The sequence below is a fragment of the Dendrobates tinctorius genome, unplaced genomic scaffold (assembly GCF_039654945.1).
Source record: "Dendrobates tinctorius isolate UK_male_01 unplaced genomic scaffold, ASM3965494v1 ptg000064l, whole genome shotgun sequence".
Taxonomy (NCBI): domain Eukaryota; kingdom Metazoa; phylum Chordata; class Amphibia; order Anura; family Dendrobatidae; genus Dendrobates; species Dendrobates tinctorius.
The window spans coordinates 67,913,540-67,936,649 of NW_027361732.1; the positions used below are offsets into that span (position 1 = coordinate 67,913,540).

The following is a 23,110-nucleotide window of genomic DNA, read 5'->3' on the forward strand; positions in this document are numbered from 1 at the left end:
CTGTGCTTGTACTTTTTTCCTCATGAGGCCGTTAGATTTTGATGTGACACGTGGTTTGACACTGCCATAATTTGGGCCAGGCCACAAGCTCCTCATCCTCCTAGCCAAACAAGTTATTTTAAGTGTAGTTACTTGATACATAAACTAATGTGACCCTGTGTATCTGGCCTGTATGCCCCAATTACATATGCCACCATGGGTAGAAAGCACACCCCAGAAGGCCCCATGCCTAGACTACTGGTACAAATGTGACCTATCAAATATGTGAATTTGACAATATTTCCTGTCACATTGCAGTGGAAGATGTCATGAGACGCAGGCGAAACATCCTGGACCAATACGGCCGGGAACGTCAGCAGCGGTCCAGGAGTGGGGATGCGGGCTATGTGAAGAGAAAGTACATCTACTATGACCGCCTCTCCTTCCTCGCCCCAATTCTGGATCTCAGACCATAAGTATATACCTGACACCACATTACACAGATAATTTACAGAGCCAAAAATATGTAGTTATTTTTGGCTCTGTTCTATTTCATAACAGAACTCAGTCCAACCTTACGGACAGAGGAACTGGCTCGGAAACAGACCCCATCATCGATCCTGGGTCCACAGGGGAAGAGGTGGCTGGCCCATCTTCTCCCCCTACTAGGAGCAGGGGTGAAGAATCGAGTCAGGATGTGCCATTGCCTGCGCCCCAAAGCCCACCACCAGGACCATCTGGTGCTGCTGTAGCATCAGCAAGAGCAGAGGAGCAGGGCAACATCAGCAGCAGCCCAACTGGCCACATCCGGGGCTCCCCACAGCCTGCTGCCACATCCCGGCGAGGAAGAAGCCGAAGGCGGCAAATACCTGCCACTGATACCCGCACTAATGTGGACACTGGGGTCCTAAATTATTTAGCCAGAGTAAATAGTGATGATGGGGAGGAGGCATACTCACGCAACCTGGCCAATTATCTCCGTGCCCTTTCCCGTGAGGTCAGGCTCCGTATTAGAGGAGGTTTTCAGATCCTGCTTGATGCGTGCACATACCCCAATACGCCCTATGAATTATTTGAATATATTGAGAGGTGGCAGCTTTCCCCAAGAAATCTCATGTGCCTTAGGCACCCCCCACAAATGCATGCTCAAGCAGGATCTGAGGATCCTCAAATACGTGGGCCTACACCTCACCCTCTTTCACACACTACACAACCTTCAATACAGCAGCCACAAATGTCTGCCTCTAGCCAACCCCACCAATATGGCCACTTGTTCCCACCCAGTGTTGGAGGCTGGTCCCAACCTGGTTGGGGACGATATGGCTATGTTGGTGGGTATGAGACACGTGCCTACCACAGCCAACAAGATGCCCCTCCCCATTATTACTCTGGCCATTACCCCCAACACTCACAGAAGGCAGGACACTTCCCACATCATGGGCATCAGTATGGCCCCACACAGGGCGATGTTGGGCACAGTAGCCAGCAGCAACCACAGGCTGCTCTTCCGCGTTCTCCTTCCCCAACGTATGAGAATTTATGATTTTCTGTCCACAATCAGGCTGATGCCAGGAGATGTCCAGTGCGGTTTCACTGATGCTACAAATACCAATCAAAAGGAAAAACAGGTGGTCTCCATCACCAAAGTTTGTTACAAACCTCAAAAGTCACATATTTGCAGGATGTTTTCTAATCAGATTAATAATCCACCAAGACAGGCAAGGCTGCCTTACGCCTTTCACACAGATATTACATGTGTGTAGAACAGAGAATATTTAACCATGCTATACTGGTCAAGTGAAAGGATGAAAATACACTACTCACTTGTTAAGACATAGAGAGAGCGTGATGTTATTAAGGCTGGTCGCCTTGATTTGTTACTATACATAGCTGGCTAAAAAGGTGACTACTTCACTAAGGCCAGCATGCCTTTCCTAGGCCTTAGCAAGTGAGTAGTATATTGTCATCCTTTCACTTTACAGTATAGCGCGGTGAAATATTCTCTTTTGTACAGACATATAATATCTGTCTGAAAGGCGTAAGGTAGCCTTGCCTGTCATGGTGGAATATTAATATGATTGGAAAACTTTCAGAAGAAATGTGAGTGCTATCTTTTAGCAATAATTTTGGGGCTGGAGACTACCTACTTTTTCCTTTGTCTGGAAATTTTCTCTTGTAGCAATGTTGATATTGCGTATTGTTTTTTTTTGGTTTGTTTGAAAATGCTACTTTTCAAAAAAGTTTTATTATGCAAAAAGGGCAATTTGGCCCTTTGCCAGAGTTTGCATATGGCAATATTATGTTTGCCTTTAAAAACAACGAAAAAAAAAGACAAAAGTAAAAATTTGTCTACTACACTTTACGTATCTGTGTGATTTCTCTAAAACAGTGTCAGCATACTAACATACGCTTACCAATGCAATGAAACAGTCATAGAATCCGAAGGGGTATAAATATATATATTTAGACACACAGAAAACCCAAAATTATAACATCGACACAGCATGCTCTTGCCAAGAAGTTTCCCCCTCAGGTGAGATAAAGTAATTTGTGAAAATATCACGCACTTTGAGCCCAGAGAGCGGTCTATGTTGAGGGTAGATAGGTGGTCTCACCCTACGCACATTGTCCGGCCTACGCACAACACCAGCAGAGGAGGAACAATCATGTATCCTGGTAAAGTTATGATGAAGCACACAGGCTTTAACAACTTCATTAACATTTTGTTCACTCAGCTGAATGGCAGACTGGAGTACCCGCCATTTGGCACAAAGAATGCCAAAGGAACACTCCACCAGTCGCCTAGCACGTGATAGGCGCAAGTTAAAAATTCTGCGCCTGTGGTCAAGGTTGCGGCAGGGATATGGCCTCATGACATTGCGCATTAAGTGAAACGCCTCATCTGTCACAAGGACATAAGGGACTGATTATTCAGTGGAACCTGGTAGCTGGCGTGGTGGTGGTAGATCCTACTGGTTGGTGCGTAGCCGTCGAGCCATTATGGAAGTATTGAAGACTCTAGAGTCTCCTGTCCTTCCATAGGCCCCAATGTCAACAATTATAAACTTGTATTGCGGGTCTGCCAGAGCCAACAATACAACAGAAAAGTATTGTTCATAATTGAAGAATTGGGAGCCAGAGTTAGGCAGCTTACGCACCCGGATAGGTTTTCCATCCCAATACAATTATGAAACTGGCATTCCTCCTCAAATTCCCTTGATATCCTCAACCAGTCTTCCATCCTGGGCTCGGGCATGACAACTTGATGGAGTCTTGTCCAGATTTCTATACATGTTGACCTGACTATGCCCGAAATGGTAGATCTTCCAATGAGAAACTCATGGTGGAGGGCGGCATAAGACAGGCCAGTGGACAGGAAGCTAAAGAACGACAGAAATGGATAATTTTAGAATGCAGAAAGAAAAAAAATATAATTTACATGCCGACCAAACTTGGTAGGAATTGAGATAGACTAGCACACACATATTTGGTTGCACAATGAGTAAGTGATATTCAGTACATATTAGACCTAACATTCTGGTCTGTAAGTTTAAACATATGTGGAATAAGATGAGGGCATTAAACTTAGTCCAATAAGCCAAAAATACATACTTTGGCCCACACATTATGAACGTAGAGAATGTGGTTTTGTAGTACATACCGTAATGTGAGTAGAAGTCGCTCCTCTGCAGATATAGCTTTGCGCATCCTTGTGTCCTGAAAGGTTATCCCAGGGCGCACTGTCTCCAATAGTCGATCAAATGTGGCAATGCTCATGCGACAGTATTGGAAAAATTTAACAGGATGCTCCCGTATAGAAGAATAGAGGCGGTGACCTCTTGTGAGTCGTTGCCTCAAAAGTGGATGTACCCACATGCGTCTCCTCCTCCGAGGATCCACTATCACTGGGTATGGTTGCCCAAAGTGGCGTGACAAAAGCCAGTTGAAGAGAACCTGCACAGTTGTATTGAAACTCAGACCCTCTGCCATGTTGCACATACAACACCAACACACCTAGTGAAGGCAAGGTCACAAATGGACAGAATGGAGGCCGCCACCTGTTCCTGAGCCAATAAATAGGGTCCAGGCTAATGATTTAAATAGTTTGCAGGCCTCAAAACCGTTAAATGTCCATTTTGCAAGGCTGCAAGAAAATCTCGCCATACGGATTGCATACGGATGCCATACGGATTACATACGGATGCTCACATGCGCAAAATACGCGACCGCACCTTGCTTACGGATGACCTACGGAGCACTATTTAGAGGTAATTCATCCGTATTACGCCTGTAAACTACGGACCGTATTTTGCGCCGGTTAGTGTGACCCCGGCCTTTCACTGAGCTGCCGTGAGAGAGTTCACCAGAGTTCATCAGCTGATCAGCTCCGGTGCTGTCACTTATGGCACCACTGCTTGAGAACGTTCTCACAGCAGCTCAGTGATACACTGAGGAGCGATTACCTCCTGTCAGTGTATCGCCGGCTGTCTTTGAGAGCATTGCTGTACAAAAACTCATGCAAAAAAGGAGATTTTTGTGTACTCACCGTAAAATCTCTTTCTCTTAGCCTTTAACTGGGGGACACAGAACCTTGGGTGTTATGCTGCTGTCCACTAGGAGGCGACACTATGCATAATCTGAAAAAGATTAACTTTGGCTCCTCCTCTGCAGTATACACCCCTGGACGGCGTCAGCCTTCTCCAGTTTTGTGCCAAAGCATAAGGAGGAACGTAACCAAATAACATAACCATGCCTGTAAGAAGGCTACTATGTACGAGCTCAAAGAACAATATGAGAACTCAACAGGAAACAACGGCCCGTAAGGGCAACAGGGTGGGAGCTGTGCCCCCCAATTAAAGGCTAAGAGAAAGAGATTTTACGGTGAGTACACAAAAATCTCCTTTACTCTGTCGCCTAATTGGGGAACACAGAACCTTGGGATGTCCCAAAGCAGTCCCTGGGTGGGAAGCAGTGGACGAATATTGTGCTGACAGTCCCCTAGACTTGGGGTACTGCCGCCTGCAGAACCAGTCTACCCAGGCTCGCATCCGCTGAGGACTGGGTATGAACACTGTAGTGTTTCGTAAACGTGTGTAGGCTAGTCCAAGTGGCCGCCTTGCACACTTGTTGTGCCGAAGCCTGATGCCGAATGGCCCAGGAGGCCCCTACTGCCCGTGTAGAGTGTGCCGTGATACCGGCCGGAAGAGGGGAACTGTTAAGTCGGTAGGCCTCATGTATGGTGGACCTGATCCACGTGGCAAGGGTAGCCTTGGAAGCCGGCAACCCCTTGCGACTACCTTCCGGAAGAATGAAGAGGGAATCAGATTTCCGGAAAGGTGCAGTCCTGGACACGTAAATTCGCAATGCTCTGACGAGGTCAAGCGTATGCAGAGCCTTCTCCACTCTATGAACCGGAACCGGGCAAAGGGAAGGCAGTGAAATCTCTTCATTAAGGTGAAAGTTGGACACAACCTTCGGAAGGAAGGATGGTACCGTGCGGAGAACCACCTTGTCCTGGTGAAAGGCTAGGAAAGGCCGTCTGCAGGAAAGTGCTGACAATTCCGACACTCTGCGTAACGAGGTGATCGCCACTAGAAAAACCACTTTCTGAGACAGAATGGAGAGTGGAACTCCTCTAAGAGGTTCGAAGGGTGGAGCTTGCAATGCTGTCAGGACCAGATTGAGGTCCCACGTATCCAGCGGACGTTTGTAGGGAGGAACCAATCGGGAAACTCCCTGGATGAAAGTCCTTACTTGCGGTTTAATAGCAATGCGCTTTTGAAAAAGGACTGAAAGCGCCGACACCTGACTCTTAAGCGAACTTAAGGATAGCTTGGCATCTAGGCCCGATTGAAGAAAACCTAGTACCTTCGGGAGGGAATAAGGGAGTGGGACTTGTCCATGAGATTCGCACCAAGAAAAGAAAGCTCTCCAGGTACGATAATAGAGCTTGGCGGAGGCAGGCTTCCTTGCTCTGATCATAGTTGTAATGACTGCCGGTGAAAAACCTGCCTGGGTTAGAATCCAGGTTTCAAGGGCCATGCCGTCAAATTGAGAGCCCCTGAATTCTGGTGGCAGAACGGACCTTGAGACAGAAGGTCGTGACAGTCGGGTAGACGCCAGGGGGCGTCTGCCGTAAGTTGGACGATGTCGGCGTACCAAGTACGTCTGGGCCAGTCTGGCACGATGAGGATGGTCGGAACTCCCTCTTGCTTGATCTTCCTCACGACCCTGGTGATTACGGGGAGGGGTGGAAAAATGTACAGGAGTCGGAACTGGGACCAGTCCTGGACCAGGGCATCCGCTCCGAGCGACCGCGGGTCGTGTGTCCTGGCCATGAAATTGGGAACCTTGGTATTGAGATGGGATGCCATTAGGTCCACATCCGGGGTTCCCCAGCGTTGACAGATCTGGTAAAAAAATCTCGGGATGGAGAGACCACTCCCCCGAGTCCATTCCTTGCCTGCTGAGGAAGTCGGCTTCCCAGTTTTCTACACCCGGAATGTGTACCGCAGAAAGTACCGACCTTGTGTCTTCCGCCCAGCGGAGGATATGAGCCACTTCTCTTATCGCCTGGGCGCTGCGGGTCCCGCCTTGGTGGTTCACGTATGCCACAGCCGTGGCATTGTCCGACTGTATCCGTATGTGCGAGGCTGCAAGCAAGTGATGAAAGGCTCTCAGTGCCAAGAGAATGGCCCTGATTTCCAGAACATTGATGGGCAATGTCACTTCCCTCGGTGACCACTTGCCCTGTGCCCTGTGATGTAGGTGCACCGCCCCCCAGCCTGTCAGGCTTGCATCGGTAGTCAGGATCTTCCATTGTCCTGAGAGGAATGGCTTCCCTCGTGTAAGCGAGGTTGGTTTGAGCCACCAATGCAGGGACCTCCTGGTTGATGAAGTCAACCTGAACTCCCTGTCGAGGGAGAAGGGGTTCCTGTCCCAAGATCTGAGCATGGCTAGTTGAAGGACCCTGAGGTGAAACTGGGCAAATGGCACTGCCTCTATTGCTGCTGCCATCCGGCCGAGGACTCTCATGGCAAACCGGAGAGATCGAGGAGGACTGCGAAGGAGTGTGCGAACTCCCAGACGGATGGCCAGTGTCTTGTCCTTGGGAAGGAGCACCAGGCCCCTGGCGGTGTCGAATACCATTCCCAGGAATGTTAGAGTCCGAGTTGGGATGGTCGACGATTTCTGTAGGTTGACTAGCCATCCCAGGCGACTCAGAGTGTCTAGAGTGATTGAGACACTGACCTCGCAGACTTTGAAAGTGGGAGACTTGACGAGGAGGTCGTCCAGGTACGGGACGACTAGGATGCCTCTTGAGTGCAGGACGTCCGTGGTGGCCGCCATGACTTTGGTGAACGTTCTTGGAGCCGTGGCGAGTCCGAACGGAAGGGCGACAAACTGGTAGTGGTTTTGGTTGACCGCGAACCTGAGAAACCTTTGGTGGGCGGGAGCAATTGGTATGTGGAGATACGCATCCTGTATGTCTATGGAGGCGAGGTATTCTCCCTGCTCCATGGATGCAATGATGGACCGGAGGGACTCCATGCGGAAATGACGGACCCGTACGTAATTGTTGAGCAGTTTTAGGTCCAGTATGGGTCGGACGCCGCCTCCTTTCTTGGGGACTACGAACAAATTTGAGTAGAATCCTCGGAATCTCTCGTTCGCGGGAACCGGCACCACAACTCCTGATTGAAGGAGAGAGGAAACCGCTTGGTGGAAAACACGAGCCTTTTCTGGTGGTGTTGGAGGAACAGAAAGGAAGAACCGGTTCGGTGGAACGGAAGTGAACTCTATCTTGTATCCGGAAGACACTATTTCCCTGACCCACCTGTCTTCTGTAATAGGCAGCCAGACTTGCTAAAAGAGTAAAAGTCGGCCGCCTACTGGTGGGGTGTCTTCCGGAGGTCTCGAGTCATGATGAAGTGAAGTTCTGAGGTTTTCCTCCCTTGGGTTTCACTTGGCCTGCTTTCGACTGCCAAGCCCTGTCCGGTCGCTGCTGAGTCCGTGGGTTGTCTCTGCGTGGAGAACGGTTGCGGTTTTGCACTGGGCGCGAAACGGACCAGCCTGAGGAATTCCGAAAGGATCGGAATCGCGTCTGGTTTCTTCGTTTAAACGTGCGTTTCGGTTTTAGTTGAGGGAGAGAGGTACTCTTACCCCCAGTGGCATTGGCTATCATGGTGTCCAACTTTTCGCCGAAAAGTCTTCCAGTAAAATACGGAAGTCGCGTGAGGGACTTCTTTGAGGCCGCATCCGCTTTCCATTCTCGCAGCCAGAGGATGCGTCGGATCGTGATGGCGTTTCATGCTATTCCCGCTACACCTCTGGCGGAATCCAGGGCTGCATGAATCATGTAGTCTGCTACCACTGCCATCTGGACCGCTTGGTCCGAGAGTTCAGGATTTGAAGCCTGAAGACCCTCCTGTAGTTTTTTGGCCCAAGCCAGGATGGCCTTGGATGCCCAAACTGAAGCAAATGCAGGGCCCAGAGAGGCGCCTGCCGCTTCGAAAATAGAACGAGCCATGCGTTCTACTTGCCGGACTGCTGCGTCCCTGAGGGTTGAGCTATCCGGCAGAGAGAGTAAAGTCTGCGCTGCTAGCCTAGAAACCGGAGGGTCCACTTCAGGTGGATCTGTCCATTGTTTGGTGTCTTTCTGTGGGAAGGGGTACTTCGCTTCCAAATATTTGCGATTAGCGAATTTTTTGTCGGGCTGCGCAAACTGTTTGGTAAGTATTTTCTCAAACTCATCGTGATTAGGGAAGACCTTAGGTGGTTTTTGAACACTTTCGAAGCAAATCCTATGTTCTGGGACTTCCGGGGGCGACTCTGGAATTTTTAGCACCCGATGAATGGCAGAAATTATGTCCTCAACTAGCGCTGTATTGCTAGGGGGAGAAGGTACCACGGACCTGACCGTTTCATTATCTGAGTCGGAGTCACAGATGCCCTCCGAATCCTGTGCCTCGCTAAGGTGATCCCTGGAGGGTGACCTGGGGCGGGGGTCTTCTGTGATGGGGGATCCCTGTGGTAAATTGCACTGTCTGTCTGTGGCAGGGGACTGCCCAGGAGACCTGGAATGACGCTGTCTCTCCCTAGAGGGGGACGACCTTGTGCTATAGTGCGACTTAGGTGATCGAGACCTGTGGGTCCGCTTACGACTGTGAGAGTCGGAAGCAGCATGTTCCTGAGACAAGCTGTCCATTTGCTGTGTACCGTCCATAGCCGGGGCCCGACTCTGCAGAGCTTGCAGTAATGTAGCAGTTAGGTTGTCTATGGACTGTGACATAGACTGAGACATCTGAGTTGCCCATTCCGGCGTGGCCTGTGACACTGAAGCATCAGTAGGGACTCCCTGGGGTTCTGACCCAGAGTTCTGGATGCAGTCCCGGCAGTGCGGATACGTGCTGCCACTAGGGAGCGTGGCTTTGCAGGCTGTGCAGAATGCATAGAAACATTCCTGCCTGGTTCTCTTCCTTGAGCCCGGCATAGTGCACAGAGGCTGGCTATAAGGGATCGTACAGGGGTGGCTACGCAGAGGGAACCCACAGAAAGCCTTATAGGAAGTATAGATTCACAGCTGAGTAATGAGAACCCAGCTGTGAGCTTACCCCACCGGTGTGCCCCTAGGTCCAGCGCCGACAGATCCAAGTTCTGTGCCCCCCGGAGACCGCTGTGATGCTCCTCTCCTGGATCTCATCCAGAAAAAATGGCCACCGGGGCTCTGAGGAGAGGGAGGAGGGGGCGGAGAGCTGAAAAGGGCGCGCTGGGCTGTGTAAAAACGCGCCCTTTCTGCCTCAATCCGCCCCTTCTATGACACTCCAGCGTGTCATTTTGGTCATCCGGGGGGCGGGGCGGGGGGCGGGGAAAGGGCGGGGGGCTTCGGCTAGGCCGAAGCCGCGGCCTAAATTAGAAGCCTGATGCCCAGGAGGGCTCCAGAGCGGCGCGGATTTGTACCAGACCCCCCCAGAATGGTCGACTGGATAGCGGTGGGGGTAGCAGGGGTAGTGGTTTTTGTATGGGGTGCCCCTGAAGCGCTATGGAGCCGCTGCTGTTGCAGAGACAGGGACGCAGAAAAACCCTGTCTCTGCTGTGCCATCCAGTCCGCACCCTCCCCCGGCCCCAACAGGATCCCTCAACCAGCCTGGGGTCCCTGGAAGCTGCGAAATGCCGCCTGATCTCCGACCCTACCTGAGGCGTCTCAACCTAATACCCCCTGCGGGGGATTAGGGAGGGTGCGTCTGTCACCGTCAGGGGGTCTTCATCCTCGCCTCAACCTCAACCCAGACCCCTTAAAGAGGTTGGGGAAGGAGGGGGGTCTCAACCTCGAACCAGGACCCGAGGGACTGGGGAGGGAGTGACATGGGGAAAAAACCACCTCGACCTCAACCGGGTACCCCTAATAGGGGACCGAGGAGGGAGCCATGCCGGGAGTCTCGCTGGAGACCCACTTTTCTTCATCTGTATTTCCGTGAAAAAAAGGAAAAAAATGGAAGAAAAAAGGTGTGCCTCCTTGCGACACTAAGCAAAAACTGGAGAAGGCTGACGCCGTCCAGGGGTGTATACTGCAGAGGAGGAGCCAAAGTTAATCTTTTTCAGATTATGCATAGTGTCGCCTCCTAGTGGACAGCAGCATAACACCCAAGGTTCTGTGTCCCCCAATTAGGCGACAGAGTAAACGCACTTTTTGCTGCTGTGTTTTTCCTGCCAAGAGATGCAGAAACCTTGCAGAAATTTCTGCAAGCAAATACTCAACGTGCGCATAGAGTTGAGCGACTTTGGTCGGATCGGGTTTCATGAAACAAAATTTGTTTCAGATGAAACTGGTCCGACTAGGGCAAAAAAAAAGTCGGAGTTTCGTCCGAAACCTGACCCCAATGCAAGTCAATCGGGATTAAAAGTCGGCATTGAGTGGATGAATGTCATCCGCTCAATGCCGACTTTTATTTCCCATTGACTTGCATTGGGGTCGGGTTTCGGACGGAACTCCGCCTTTTTTTTGCCCTAGTCGGACCAGTTTCATCTGAAACAAATTTTGTTTCATGAAACCCGATCCGACCAAAGTCGCTCAACCCTATGTGAGCACATAGCTTTATACTTTTTTCTGATTATTCCACTCCTGGTTTTGGCTTACAAATACTGATGAAAAATACTGACCAAATACTGAATGTGTGAACATGGCCTCACATTTCTCCTGCCTCTAGACTTGGGTAACAATCTTTTATTGAATCTCAGCTACTTCATTAACACAGAAGTTTTGGCAATGTTTATCATATATATTTTGAATACTTTTTTTTACCCAAACCAGAAGTTATTTTGAAGGCTTTGGCTACGAGTCGACTTTAGCTGTGACACGGCATGTGACAAACGATTGCTTTCTGCCACTGCTACAACACAGAGTAAAGCAGCTGAATAGAGTCGCACTGCAACCAGCATGTTACCAGGTCCGCAAGCAAGTCATAAATTTGGTACCAGTTGGATATTTTGTGACTTGTATGTCCCAGTCGCAGTGTTTTGCAATATTTTGCATTAGCCAACCTGTTACCATTTTTTCAGACCATAAAGATAATGATCCCTTGTTGTGATGAAAAAAAGTTTGGGATATTGGGTGAAATGATATTCCAAATTCCATAAGCATTAAACAATTGTAACCAGTTAGCTGAGCAGAGTCTTGTGCTTTAGCCAACCTCTGCACAGAACTTCATAGCAGATTGTGGGCAATCACCATATCTGTGAAATAATCATGTAGATTATACAACAGGGATTTAGTACCCATGAGCGCCTCACATCAACAGTGCCGTAATAAGGCTGGAATGTGCTGCAGCTGAATGTTCACGGAGATATGTGCTTTATTAGATGTGGAAGAATGTGTATAGACATGTGAGCCTTCACATTCATTAGCAGCCTCAATAACCTTACAAGAAGATACTGAGGACCTTGTAGCCTAGTCCCAGACGGGCACTTATTGTAGAACAGTATAAATCTCCTGAAGGGGCTGTCTCCTCCAAAAAAACATCTTTTTAGATGTGCTTAAAAATAAAATCTGTGCACCATTCTGATATTCTAGAAATAAGAAAGGTGCCTGATCTAAAGATGGTCCTGGACGTGGGGCACTTTCCTGAATTTGAGTAGATCAGTAAGTTGTGCAGTATATATTTCAACTTTTTTTTTCTTTACAAGAGGGCAATCTGTTTAACACCTTCCTGACATAGCTATTTTCCATTTTTGCATTTTTTTGTTTTTACCTCTTTGTCTTCTAAGAGCCAGAACTTTTTTTTTTTAATTTTTGAGCTTGCTTTTTTTTTTTGCATAATGAGTTGTACTATTGAATGATTTGCTGGAAAGTGGGAAAAAAATTCCAAGGGAGACTAAATTGCCAAAAAAATGCAATTCCACAATTGTTTTTGGTTTTTCATTTATCTTGTTTACTATATGGTTAAAATGACTTAGCAATATGATTCTCCAGCTCATTACAAGTATGCACTGATTGGAAATTTGTAAAACAAAATAAAGAATAAAAAATTTCTTGTGTCGCCATTTTGACGTTTTGATTGATACCATTTTGGGGGTATATGTGATGTTCTGTAGAGTCACAAATCTGTATACCTCTTGTTGGGTTTGGCTACTGTCATGTAGATTCTCTAGAAACAGAAGCAAATCCCTCTTTTATAGTCCACAGCTCTTATTCAGGCCATTATTTGCAGGTTTGGGGGAGGTGAATGGAGGTCATCTCTCATTGTTCGAGTGTTCAAATAACATGCATATTTTGTCCTTCAATGTTTGCAGAACAACAAACTGCATGAACTAAAACAATAGGTAGCCAGCAGACAAAATAACAAACATCAATTGTTCAATTAACCTGCGCCTTTGTCCCTCAAAGATAGTAGAATAAGCTGCAGGGAGGGATACAGTAGATAGTAAACAAGCATTCAACACAATAACAAACAATAATTCAAGAGTCAACATTCAGTCTCATATGTATGTACATTATGAAGTAATGGCTGATAAAATGCAAAAAGGGTAAAAAAATAAATAAATAAATAAATAAATAAAGGGCAGTCATTATGAGGTTAAAGGTACTGTCACACCTAGCGATGCACCAGCAATCCCGACCAGCGATATGACGCGGTCAGGATCGCTGGTACATCGCTAAGTGGTCACTAGTGAGCTGCCACACAGGCAGATCTCACCAGCGACATCGCAGGGGTCGCTACTTACCTGTCAGACGAGGCGATCCTGACGTCCTCCCGCCCACGTCCACGCGTTGCTCGTCGTCACAGCAGGAAGCCCAGCAGGAAGCTGACGACGAGAAACGGTCCAGGACGTTCTCGCACAATCAGCGATAACCAGTGGGGGAGCGGTCGGAGGTAAGTATCAGACATAGCTTTATCGCTAGCAATATCGCTATAACGTCACAAAAAACTGTGACTTTATAGCGATATCGCTTAGTGTGACAAGCCCTTTACAAAAAAGTGGTGTAGGAGCTTCCTAAATATTCCTCTGCTTGAATTTCATCGTTCAGTGGTTTCACCCCCAGAAACAAGTACTCAGTATAGCTGCATCCTAATGAGAGCTGCACAACACACAGCACAAATCCAATAACTGTGATGTCAGACAAAGAGACATAAAAATTTTCCTACAGATGACTAATACGTCACATAAGTATCAAAAACAAAACTGCTTCTGCTGAAACCTTGATCGAACCAAGGACCTCTAGATCTTCAGTCTAACAGTCACAACTCTGTTGTAGGGTATTCTGGGACCAGGGGCTCCTTCCCTGTCCCTAACGCTATGGATTCTTTAGCTTGCCCTGTTCCCCAGATTACTTCCTGTGGTGAAGTTGCCGGACCACGTTGCTTGCCTGAGCTCTTGAATCTGCTCTCAGTCTGTACTCTTCCCCCACTATCGGAGAGGGGAGTAGTACTATATGACAATACACCAACCAGACTAAGACGGTAATACAAACAGGGATAAAGGAAAATACCAATCATACAAATATACTCACACAAACAAACACTGGGGAGTGGAGGATGAGTAAAAAACGAAGTAGGAAAATGAGAAGATTAACACCCAACCAAAATCTCGCAACAGTCTCAGATAAATCCACCATCTCCTAAACTATGCAGCAATGAGGTTACAGTAGCGTTCAAAATAATAGCAGTCCAGTATGACTAACCAGATTAATCACTGTTTGGTATAAGTTATATTACCACATGTTAATCAATTTACCAGTTGGTGCAGTAGATTCTAAGAAAATCAACAGACTCAGCATTCATGATCTGAGGGTTTTCGAGTCTGTGTATTAGAATAATTAATTGAAAGGGGGTTGTTCAAAATAATAGCAGTGTTGAGTTCAATTAGTGAGGTCATTCATTCTGTCAAGAAACAGGGGTGAATCATGTGGCCCTTATTTAAGGGTGAAGCCAGGACATGCTATACATGCATTTCTCCTTGAAAACCTGAGAAATATGGATCATTCAAGACATTGTTCACAAGAACAGCGTATCTTGATTAAAAAGTTGATTGGAGAGAGTAAAACTTATATAGTGCAGACAATGATAGGCTGTCCAGCTAAAATCATCTCCAATAATTTAAAATGGAAAGCCAAACCACAGAGATGTGGAAGAAAACAAGACAATCATTCGATTGGGTGGAAGAATAGCCAGAATGGCAAAAGGCTCAGCCAATGATCAGCTCCAGGATGATCAAAGACAGTGACAAGTTACCTGTGAGTACTGTGACAGTTAGAAGATGCCTGTATGACGCTAATCTCTTAGCAAGAAGTCCCGCAAAGTCCCACTGTTAAAAAAAAAAAAAGACGTACTGAAGCGGATACAATTTGCCAAAGAACACATCAACTGACCCAAATAGAAATGGGGAAACATTTTGTGGACTAAAGAAAGCAAAATTGTTCTTTTTGGGTCCAAGGGCTGCAGACAATGTGTTAGATGATCCTTAAACTCTGCATTCAATCCACAGTGCACTCTGAAGACAGTGAAGCATGGTGGTGCAAGCATCATGATATGGGCATGTTTCTCTTACTATGGTTCCGGATCTATTTACTGCATACTTGAAGAGGTCATGTTGCCTTATGCTGAAGAGGATATGGCCTTGAAATGGGTGTTTCAACAAGACAACGACCTCAACCACTCCAGTAAACGAGCAAAATCTTGGTACCAGTCCAAAATTGAGGGTATGGAGTGGTTAGCCCAATCCTGCTAATAGAACACTGGTGGGGTGGCATTAAAGACGCCATTTCTGAGGCAAAGCCAACAAATGTCAAAGAATTGTGGGATGTAGTCCAATCATCCTGGGCTGGAAGAACAGCTGACAGGTGCCAGAAGTTGGTTGACTCTGCAACATAGATGTGAAGCAGTTCTAAAAAACTGCCGGTATACAACTAAATATTAGGTTAATGATTCACAGGAATGATAAATCCACAAAAAAATAGTGCATATTGTGAGTTTGTAAAGACAAATGCAGACACCGCTATTTTTTAAAACAGCTCAACATAAATTTTGTCATTTTCTGCAAAGTAGTTAAAAAATATATTCTATTTCTCTTCATATTTTGAATTAGAAAACAGTGTGCAATGTTCTCAATGCATGGAAATAAAAACTAGTATATTTTGTCATTAACTCATATTTTTTAACCCACTGCTATTATTTTGAACAATACTGTAAGTAGAAGAATGCGAGAATACAGACTTGGCTCAGGTTCCGCCTCCATGTACTTTGTTCTCTGAGGTAATTTTTGCAATGCCCAGGATTGCACATTGCGGCTGCCTGTACATGGCAGAGCTGTGCTTGGTTTTTAGGTTTCCACTTATTTTTTTATGCAGAGCACACCCCACCTCTCCCTCCACCATGGCTCTAGAGTTTTTACACTGATCTATGCACTTTATGTGTGAGCCATGACTGGCGGAACAAGTGGGAAGAGCTGAAAAGTGATTTCTACAAAAATCAAATGTGGAATATCCTAGAAACTAGAGTAATGATAACCATGACATGAATAAACCGCTCAATAAGCCAACCGGATGTAGCACAGCTTGGAGTTGTTCGTAGGACAGGATCACATAGGGATTATCTGCAGGCAGGTGAGGAATATGGTGTTGTATAATTTTTTTATTTTACAGTAATAAATGGGCAGAAGAGGGTCAGAGGAGTTTTTATTTCAAATAAATGACTTTGCATGTTTCTTTCAAATAAAGGACTTTACTCTGTATTACATTTATTAGCTAAATACATATACAGTAAGCTACACATGTCCTGCTTATATTTCTCAATGATATCAATCTATTTATATCTGTATCTAAGATTTTTTTTAATTAGTAAACTAGCTTGAAATTACAGAATTACTGCACATAAAAAGCTGATGTTAAAAACGCATTGCATACGCATGTCATACGATTGCTCGGTGACAAAAATCGCATTGTACGAGTGTCAGGAACAACATCAGACCGATTTTATAAACATGAGTGTGAGCCCTTATACTTTTGCTTTGACTGCTCCAGTCAAATATTGACCAAATACTGAACGTCTGAATGTAGCCTATAGCCATCACTTAGACAGCTTTTTTTTTTTTTTTTGCATATGTGGGTGGCAAAAAAGAAAAGAAAAAACACAGCGTGTGCTACATTTTGTTTTTTATCCTCTTTCGGTTTGTGCGTTTTACCATCAGAGTGGCTTCTTTTTTTTCTCTATATAAATTAGAATAAGACATTTTATATCCATGAAAAGCAGACCTTTAAATGAGGCCCTAAAAGTGATCTCCTACGCTGCATTATTTCCACTGGAAAAACACGTCCCCATTAGAAGCGCATACTACCTGGGTTTCTCCTTCACTTGCTCATGCAGATTAAATGAACAATGACTACAACTAGCACACATGCTCAGAAATTCAGAAAGCGAGACTTCCCCCATGAGTGATAGCGGAATGAACATTGGTAGGAAAATACAATGGTGGTACATGATGTCACCAACAAGCACAATACCCAGGTGATTACATCTGCCAATGGAATCGGTTTTCTTACTTCATGCTTTCATGTACCGACATCTCATGTCTTCGCCCTGTAAAGCGCTTTCTGCAAATGCATGCCGGGCGTGGTGGGAACTCTGGTGAGTTTTGACTTTTACTTCATTGTCTCTCCTTCATGCAGGCTTTGATATATGTTCTTGATTTTGTAATGGTTTGTGGTCACTGCTTTTGTATTACCAGTACAAGGCCGGGGTCACACCAGCGTATGGCATCCGATGCGATATGCTAATGACTCTCGGCTCCTGCTCTGCTGTGAACGTGATCCGAGTGTCAGTGCTCTGTGCTCCTATCCTCTCGCATCAGAGACTCGTAGTACCGATGCGGAGGAGATGGAGAAAGTAATTTCTCCATCTCCTCCATTGTCGGCCTCTGCGTGTATCATACTGCACTGGGATGACATCAAAATAATGTTGCACACACACCCATAGACTTGTATGGATGCGTGTGAGACGAGTCTTGCTGCCAATTACAGCACGCTGCAATAGTTTTTGAATGCTGAGTCGGCATGAGAAAATAATCACAGATCTGAGCTGCCCCATAGTATAACACTGGGCCAAGTGCTATTTGAGAAATCAGATGGCACTCGGCCGTGCCATACGTTCGTGTGACCCTGACCTAAACTTTTGACTTTCCTTGTGACTTTACTCCTCCTTCTCTCTCAATATTACTTCTTTGACACACTGTGCTGTGCAATAATTAGGCTTTTTGTGTAATTTTGACATTTTTATTATGTATTCTCCAGTATAAGGGAGAAAAAGACTTAGTCAATAAGAAGCTAAATTGGAGTGCCCAGTGTCAGGCAGCTGCCACCAAAGCGAATAGGGTCATGGAATGCATTAGAAGAGGTCTGGGGACGCGAGATGAAAACATAATTCTCCCTCTGTACAAATCACTCGTCAGACCACACTTGGAGTATTGTGTGCAATTTTGGACGCCGGTGCTCAAGAAAGACATTACTGAACTTGAAAGGGTTCAAAGGCGGGCTACTAAAATGATAAATGGAGTTGGTTCACTACAATACCCAGGAAGGTTATCAAAATTAGGTCTATTTACTCTAGAAAAGAGAAGACTTAGGGGAGACCTAATATATATGTACAAGTATATCAGAGGGCAATACAGAGATCTCTCCAATGAACTGTTTGTACCAAGGACTGTGACAAGAACAAGGGGGCATTCTCTTCGTTTGGAGGAAAGACAATTTCTGCACCAGCATAGAAGAGGGTTCTTCACGGTAAGAGCAGTGAGGCTCTGGAATTCTCTTCCTGAGGAAGTGGTGATGGCCAACTCACTGAATGAATTTAAGAAAGGAATGGATGCTTTTCTTGTGAGTAACAGTATAGAAGGTTACGAATAACATAATATTATAGGTAAATGGTTGACCCAGCTTAGGGGAAGGAATTTTTTTCCCTATGGAGAAAATTGGCTTCTACTCTGTGGGTTTTTTGCCTTCCCCAGGATCAACAATGCAGAACAGCTGCACTAAAAATAGGCTGAACTAGATGGACATAAGGTCTTCCTTCAGCCTTCAAAACTATGTTACTATGTTACTTTGGGTGTTCATAGTTTCCAACCTATTGCTCTTCAATTTATCCTCCAACTTTCTATTATATATATTTTTTGTGCATGTAATAAAATTAGATATTTTTTAATTGGGAACAATCAGTTTTATACATGGATTTTTAGGATTGGTAATGTTACTGTATGTTGCATTCTTGACCGGTTTTGGCTTAATCCTTTTTTTCTGAACTTATAGTAATTTCTAGATGTTCAATTATTTGCATGTGATGTATTGGTTATAACGATTTTATCTAAATCACCAGACCTCTGTAGGGAAGCCTCTACTGAACAGGCTGGATTCCATTTTTTACTGCAGCACCATAATGACCAGTCAATGAAGCATATAGACATTTAAAGGGATATTCCCACCATCATACATGGATAATGTCAGGTAGTTATTGAAAAAACAAGCACTTCTCCAATTTACTCATTAAAATTTGCACGCATGACCGTATCAATAAAAGTTTTGTCAAAGCCAAATGCCAAGAAGTATCAAAAACCAAACAGCTTTACTTAAAACATGACATCTCAAAAATGAGACAAAAGCAGGGTTAAAAACGCAGGTGAAAAAAAAAAAGGCTTAAAAAAAAGCAGGTAAGTGAATGTACCCAATAGGTGTAGAAAATCGGCACCAGCAAAGACTGATTACAGGAACGTAGCCTTACACAAGGTCTTTTAGACATCAATCAAAGAGGATTTCCCATTAGAAACCCTGAAGAACAATGCTGTACTCCAAAGCACTCTAACAGTGTAAAATGACTATGGAGGCTCATAATATGGGTGAACATTACATCCAAGGGTAAGAAAGCATACAGAATCGTGTAAAACATACCACATTTATTACTTATAAAAGGTTGGATTTATTTAATATAAAATTATTTTACAATTTAAAAAAATCTCATATTGCCCCTCTTTGTTCAGAATGGACCACCTAATAGAACATTTAATACATTTACATTTAATACATTTAGATGCAGATTTTCACTCGCGTGTACAGGGCCGGTGCAGGAGCCTCCGCTTTCAAGAACTGCGTACATTAAGGCCAGGTTCAGATGAGGGAATGCAAACTTGTCTGGATTGCTTCCAGAAAAAGATGACCGTTTTTCATCTGTATGTAATCAGCGTGTTCGTTTTCACATGAACAGTAATATAATAAGAGGTCGAATGCAGTTTCCTATCGTCAGAATTGTAAGGGACCTGTGAAAAACACAAGACATACAGATGGCATGTGACCAATTCTTGCACACCCATTAACTTATAATGGGCGAGTCTGATCCGGAATCAAAGTAGCGCATGTTGCGATTTTGTACATGCACACCATCGGTCCATGTGTAAAAACATTAGTGTGAACTACCACACTGACTTGCATTTGTCCTTGTGCTGTCCGTATGCTACACAAGATAAAATATAATGAGCACTGGGTGATGTCCGGGACAAAACGAAAAAAAAAAATCACAGTCCATTCTATTAACATTGGAACGATTTGTGCAAATTGTACATTATCATAAAAAAATTTCCTTCATATAATGCAGAACACTTGTAATAACTAAACAATCTAGTTAACTCTCCTACTAGGGTGCCAAAGAGGACATGGTCCTAGAGGTCGATAGAATTATGCACAAGGTCACAGTCATACCTTCAGACTTATAAAATCGGACTATACACCTAGAAGCCAGTCACACCAACACACAATCATAAGGTGCATGAGCTTCCCCCCTGGGGGGTTACAGCAGAGGACAATCACTGCTTCATTTCAGAAATTGAAGAGCTCGTCTTAATGAATGTTCCTTAAGATCCACTTAGACGGGCCCGCTAACGAACGCGGATCGACTATATACACATCGATCGCCACTTGTTTATTAGCCCGTTTATACAGGCCGCTGAATACTGATGAGAGCAGAAAAATTCTGTCCACATATATTATCTTGCTATCGCACCACATCCTGTTTGCTTGGGGGCAATGTGCTGCTAATAAAGATTTTTATGGCAGCATAACAAATACAATCACAAAATGAACTAGCGTTTTGATATTTCAACTGGAATTTGCCGGTATGTTTGGGTGGGCCAATAAATGGACCATTAATGGGATTTTCCCAAGAACAAAGTTAATATTAATCAACATTTTAAACCAATAGATCTTTGAATAATAACTTCCAAAATTAGATGTGTTTAAATAAAATGTCCCTGTGCTGAGATAATCTTATACATGTGCTCCTGCTGGGTAGTGTGTAATGGCCGTGTCTGACCGTGCAGGAACATGGTCTGATTTTACCACGTATCATGGGCAAGCAAGAGAGTCTACAGACATTACAGTATGGGATTGCAGCTGCTTCTTTCTGTGAGGTAAAACATTGCTTAAAAATAGGCAGGGAACTGCTTTGCCTCACAAAAAGAAGCAGCTGTGATCCCCTGCTGTAATGTCTGTATACTCTTTTGCGTTCTCTCTTGCCCAGGAGTTGTGGTATGATCAGACCATGTTCCTGCACCGTCAGACACGGCCATTACACAGTACACAGCCGGGGCACATGTATAAGATTATCTCAGCACAGGAACATTTTTTTTAACACATACAATTGTGTAAATTATTATAATTCCAAGCTCTATTGATGAATATATACTTTGCGGGAAAACCCCTTTAACCATGCCTGTTGCCTTGTGGCTACGCAAAGCGTGGTGACGTTTCTGTATGTTCCAAGAATGCTGGGCGTTGACTGGTCTGGTGTTCCCTGACCCCATACACTTTTCTCCGAAGCATTAAATGTTACTAATGCCAAAACATTATATCACACACAAAGTGTTAGTTCCAGCTCAGTAAGTTTTCAGAGATCCATATGGTAGGTAATAACTTGCTGGATACAGGGAGTCTCTGACTGCTGAGAACCCCACCAATTCTCTCATCAGGGTTCTGAAATGCCCTCCCAGAACAGTGGATGCCGAGGATGTGTCTGATCGCTGCATTCATTGACTATGGGTCTGCCAGAGACAGCCATCTAATCACTAACAAGTTATGAACTGGTGATTTATAGCAGAGTTGGGACCCCTTTAAATGATAATTGCACTTTTTAAAACTTTTCACATATTGGAGGTACTGATCAGTTGGGGTCTAGCTGCTCAAATCCTTATTAATTTCCAAAGCGAAAGGGTAGAAGTGCTCAGCCAAGCGCAGATCTCCTCACACACTGAAGACGAGCTCAGCTGGAAAGTCTATGGAGTTCATCCTTAGTGTTCAAGCCGAGGCGTGCTTGGCCGAGTTTCAGCACCTGGACCCCCACGATCAAAATTATACTTTTTTTTTTTTTTTAAAGTGGCGTTATCTTTTAACCGCACAGTAGTCAAATATTCAGCTGTATCTGTTCTACAATTCATATTGTAACTTGGAATATGCCATCACGTCAATCCCATGTATTTCTCTTCACGTCTTCTTCAGAGGTAGAAACAGGAGAACAGTTTGTGTTCCCCGAATTCTCCACTCCTTAATAGCTATGCTTGGCAACCAAATGGCGCTAATGCACTCTCTGCATTCTTCCAGTTGTGGAAATTGGTTTTATACCATTGAACTAAAATGAAAGGGGGAAAAAAAAACAAAGTTAACAAATCTGACAATTAATAATTGCATACCACACAATTTCATTCTTTTTTAAACTTCACCTAGAATAAAATCACAAGCCGATATAAATTATTGCTTATTCAGCTGGATGAGCGCCAATATGCCCAGCTCCTAGCGGCACTGTCACCCAGCCTACATAAACTCAACGTGTCACAGCTTCTTCGTTACACAGTCATACACCCACAATCCCAGATCATCGCTTTCCTGAAAACAACCAAACTACGCAAAGATTTCCTACTTCCATAATGTATAGTATTCTAATTTCAATCAATGACAATTGTCCCAACAAGTGAAGACTTTCAGGCTACAACTTTAGATAGTAGGAATCTCGATAGCATGCCTTCCTTCAGGTGCATTAACCATGTTGATCGCAAAATCAGAAGATTGTTGCGTGTAAATGCAACTACGCAATCATCTTGCAAAAGGATACGCCACAGTACACCATCATGATTGTAACCGATTTCTACTTTCTTCCTGACAGGGATGGACAGTGGATATAAAAAGTCTACACACCTATGTTCAAATACACCAGCTTTTTGTCATGTACTAAAAAAAAAAAAAAAAAACACATAGCAAGAAGGAACATTTCAAAACTTTCTCCACCTTTAATGTCACCTATATTCTGTACAACTGAATTGAAAATAAACTGAAATCTTTTCAGGTGGAAAAAAGAAAATTAAACTAAAATAATGTGGTTGCATAATTATGAACGGACTGAATGTCATGAGCATGGTACATCTAGAATTGGAAGTCTCTGCCCACTCTTCCTTACAGTAATATTCCAAATCTGTCAGATTGCAAAGCCATCTCTAATGTACAGCCTCTTCAGGTCACCCACAGATTTTCAGTTGGATTCAAGCCTGGGATTTGGCTGAGCCATTAGAGGTAAGCTTAGGGTTGTTATCTTGCTGAAAGGTGAAATTCCTC

General features: G+C 44.8%; 1 protein-coding gene and 1 long non-coding RNA gene across 3 annotated transcripts in view; one reads left to right on the plus strand and one right to left on the minus strand.

Moving 5' to 3' along the window:
- Positions 1–23,110, plus strand: part of LOC141094573 (uncharacterized) — a 78,233-nt gene that overhangs the window by 50,458 nt on the left and 4,665 nt on the right. The window lies entirely within an intron of this gene.
- The window catches only part of TGDS (TDP-glucose 4,6-dehydratase), a 53,991-nt gene continuing 51,949 nt past the window's right edge, over positions 21,069–23,110 (minus strand). Inside the window, exon 12 of one of the 2 annotated variants that reach the window (XM_073580455.1) lies at positions 21,069–22,133. In XM_073580455.1, the coding sequence (XP_073436556.1) occupies positions 22,057–22,133 (77 nt within the window). In that variant the 3' untranslated portion in view covers positions 21,069–22,056. The remainder of the gene's footprint in view (positions 22,134–23,110) is intronic. The other variant, XM_073580454.1, reaches the window with a different exon arrangement.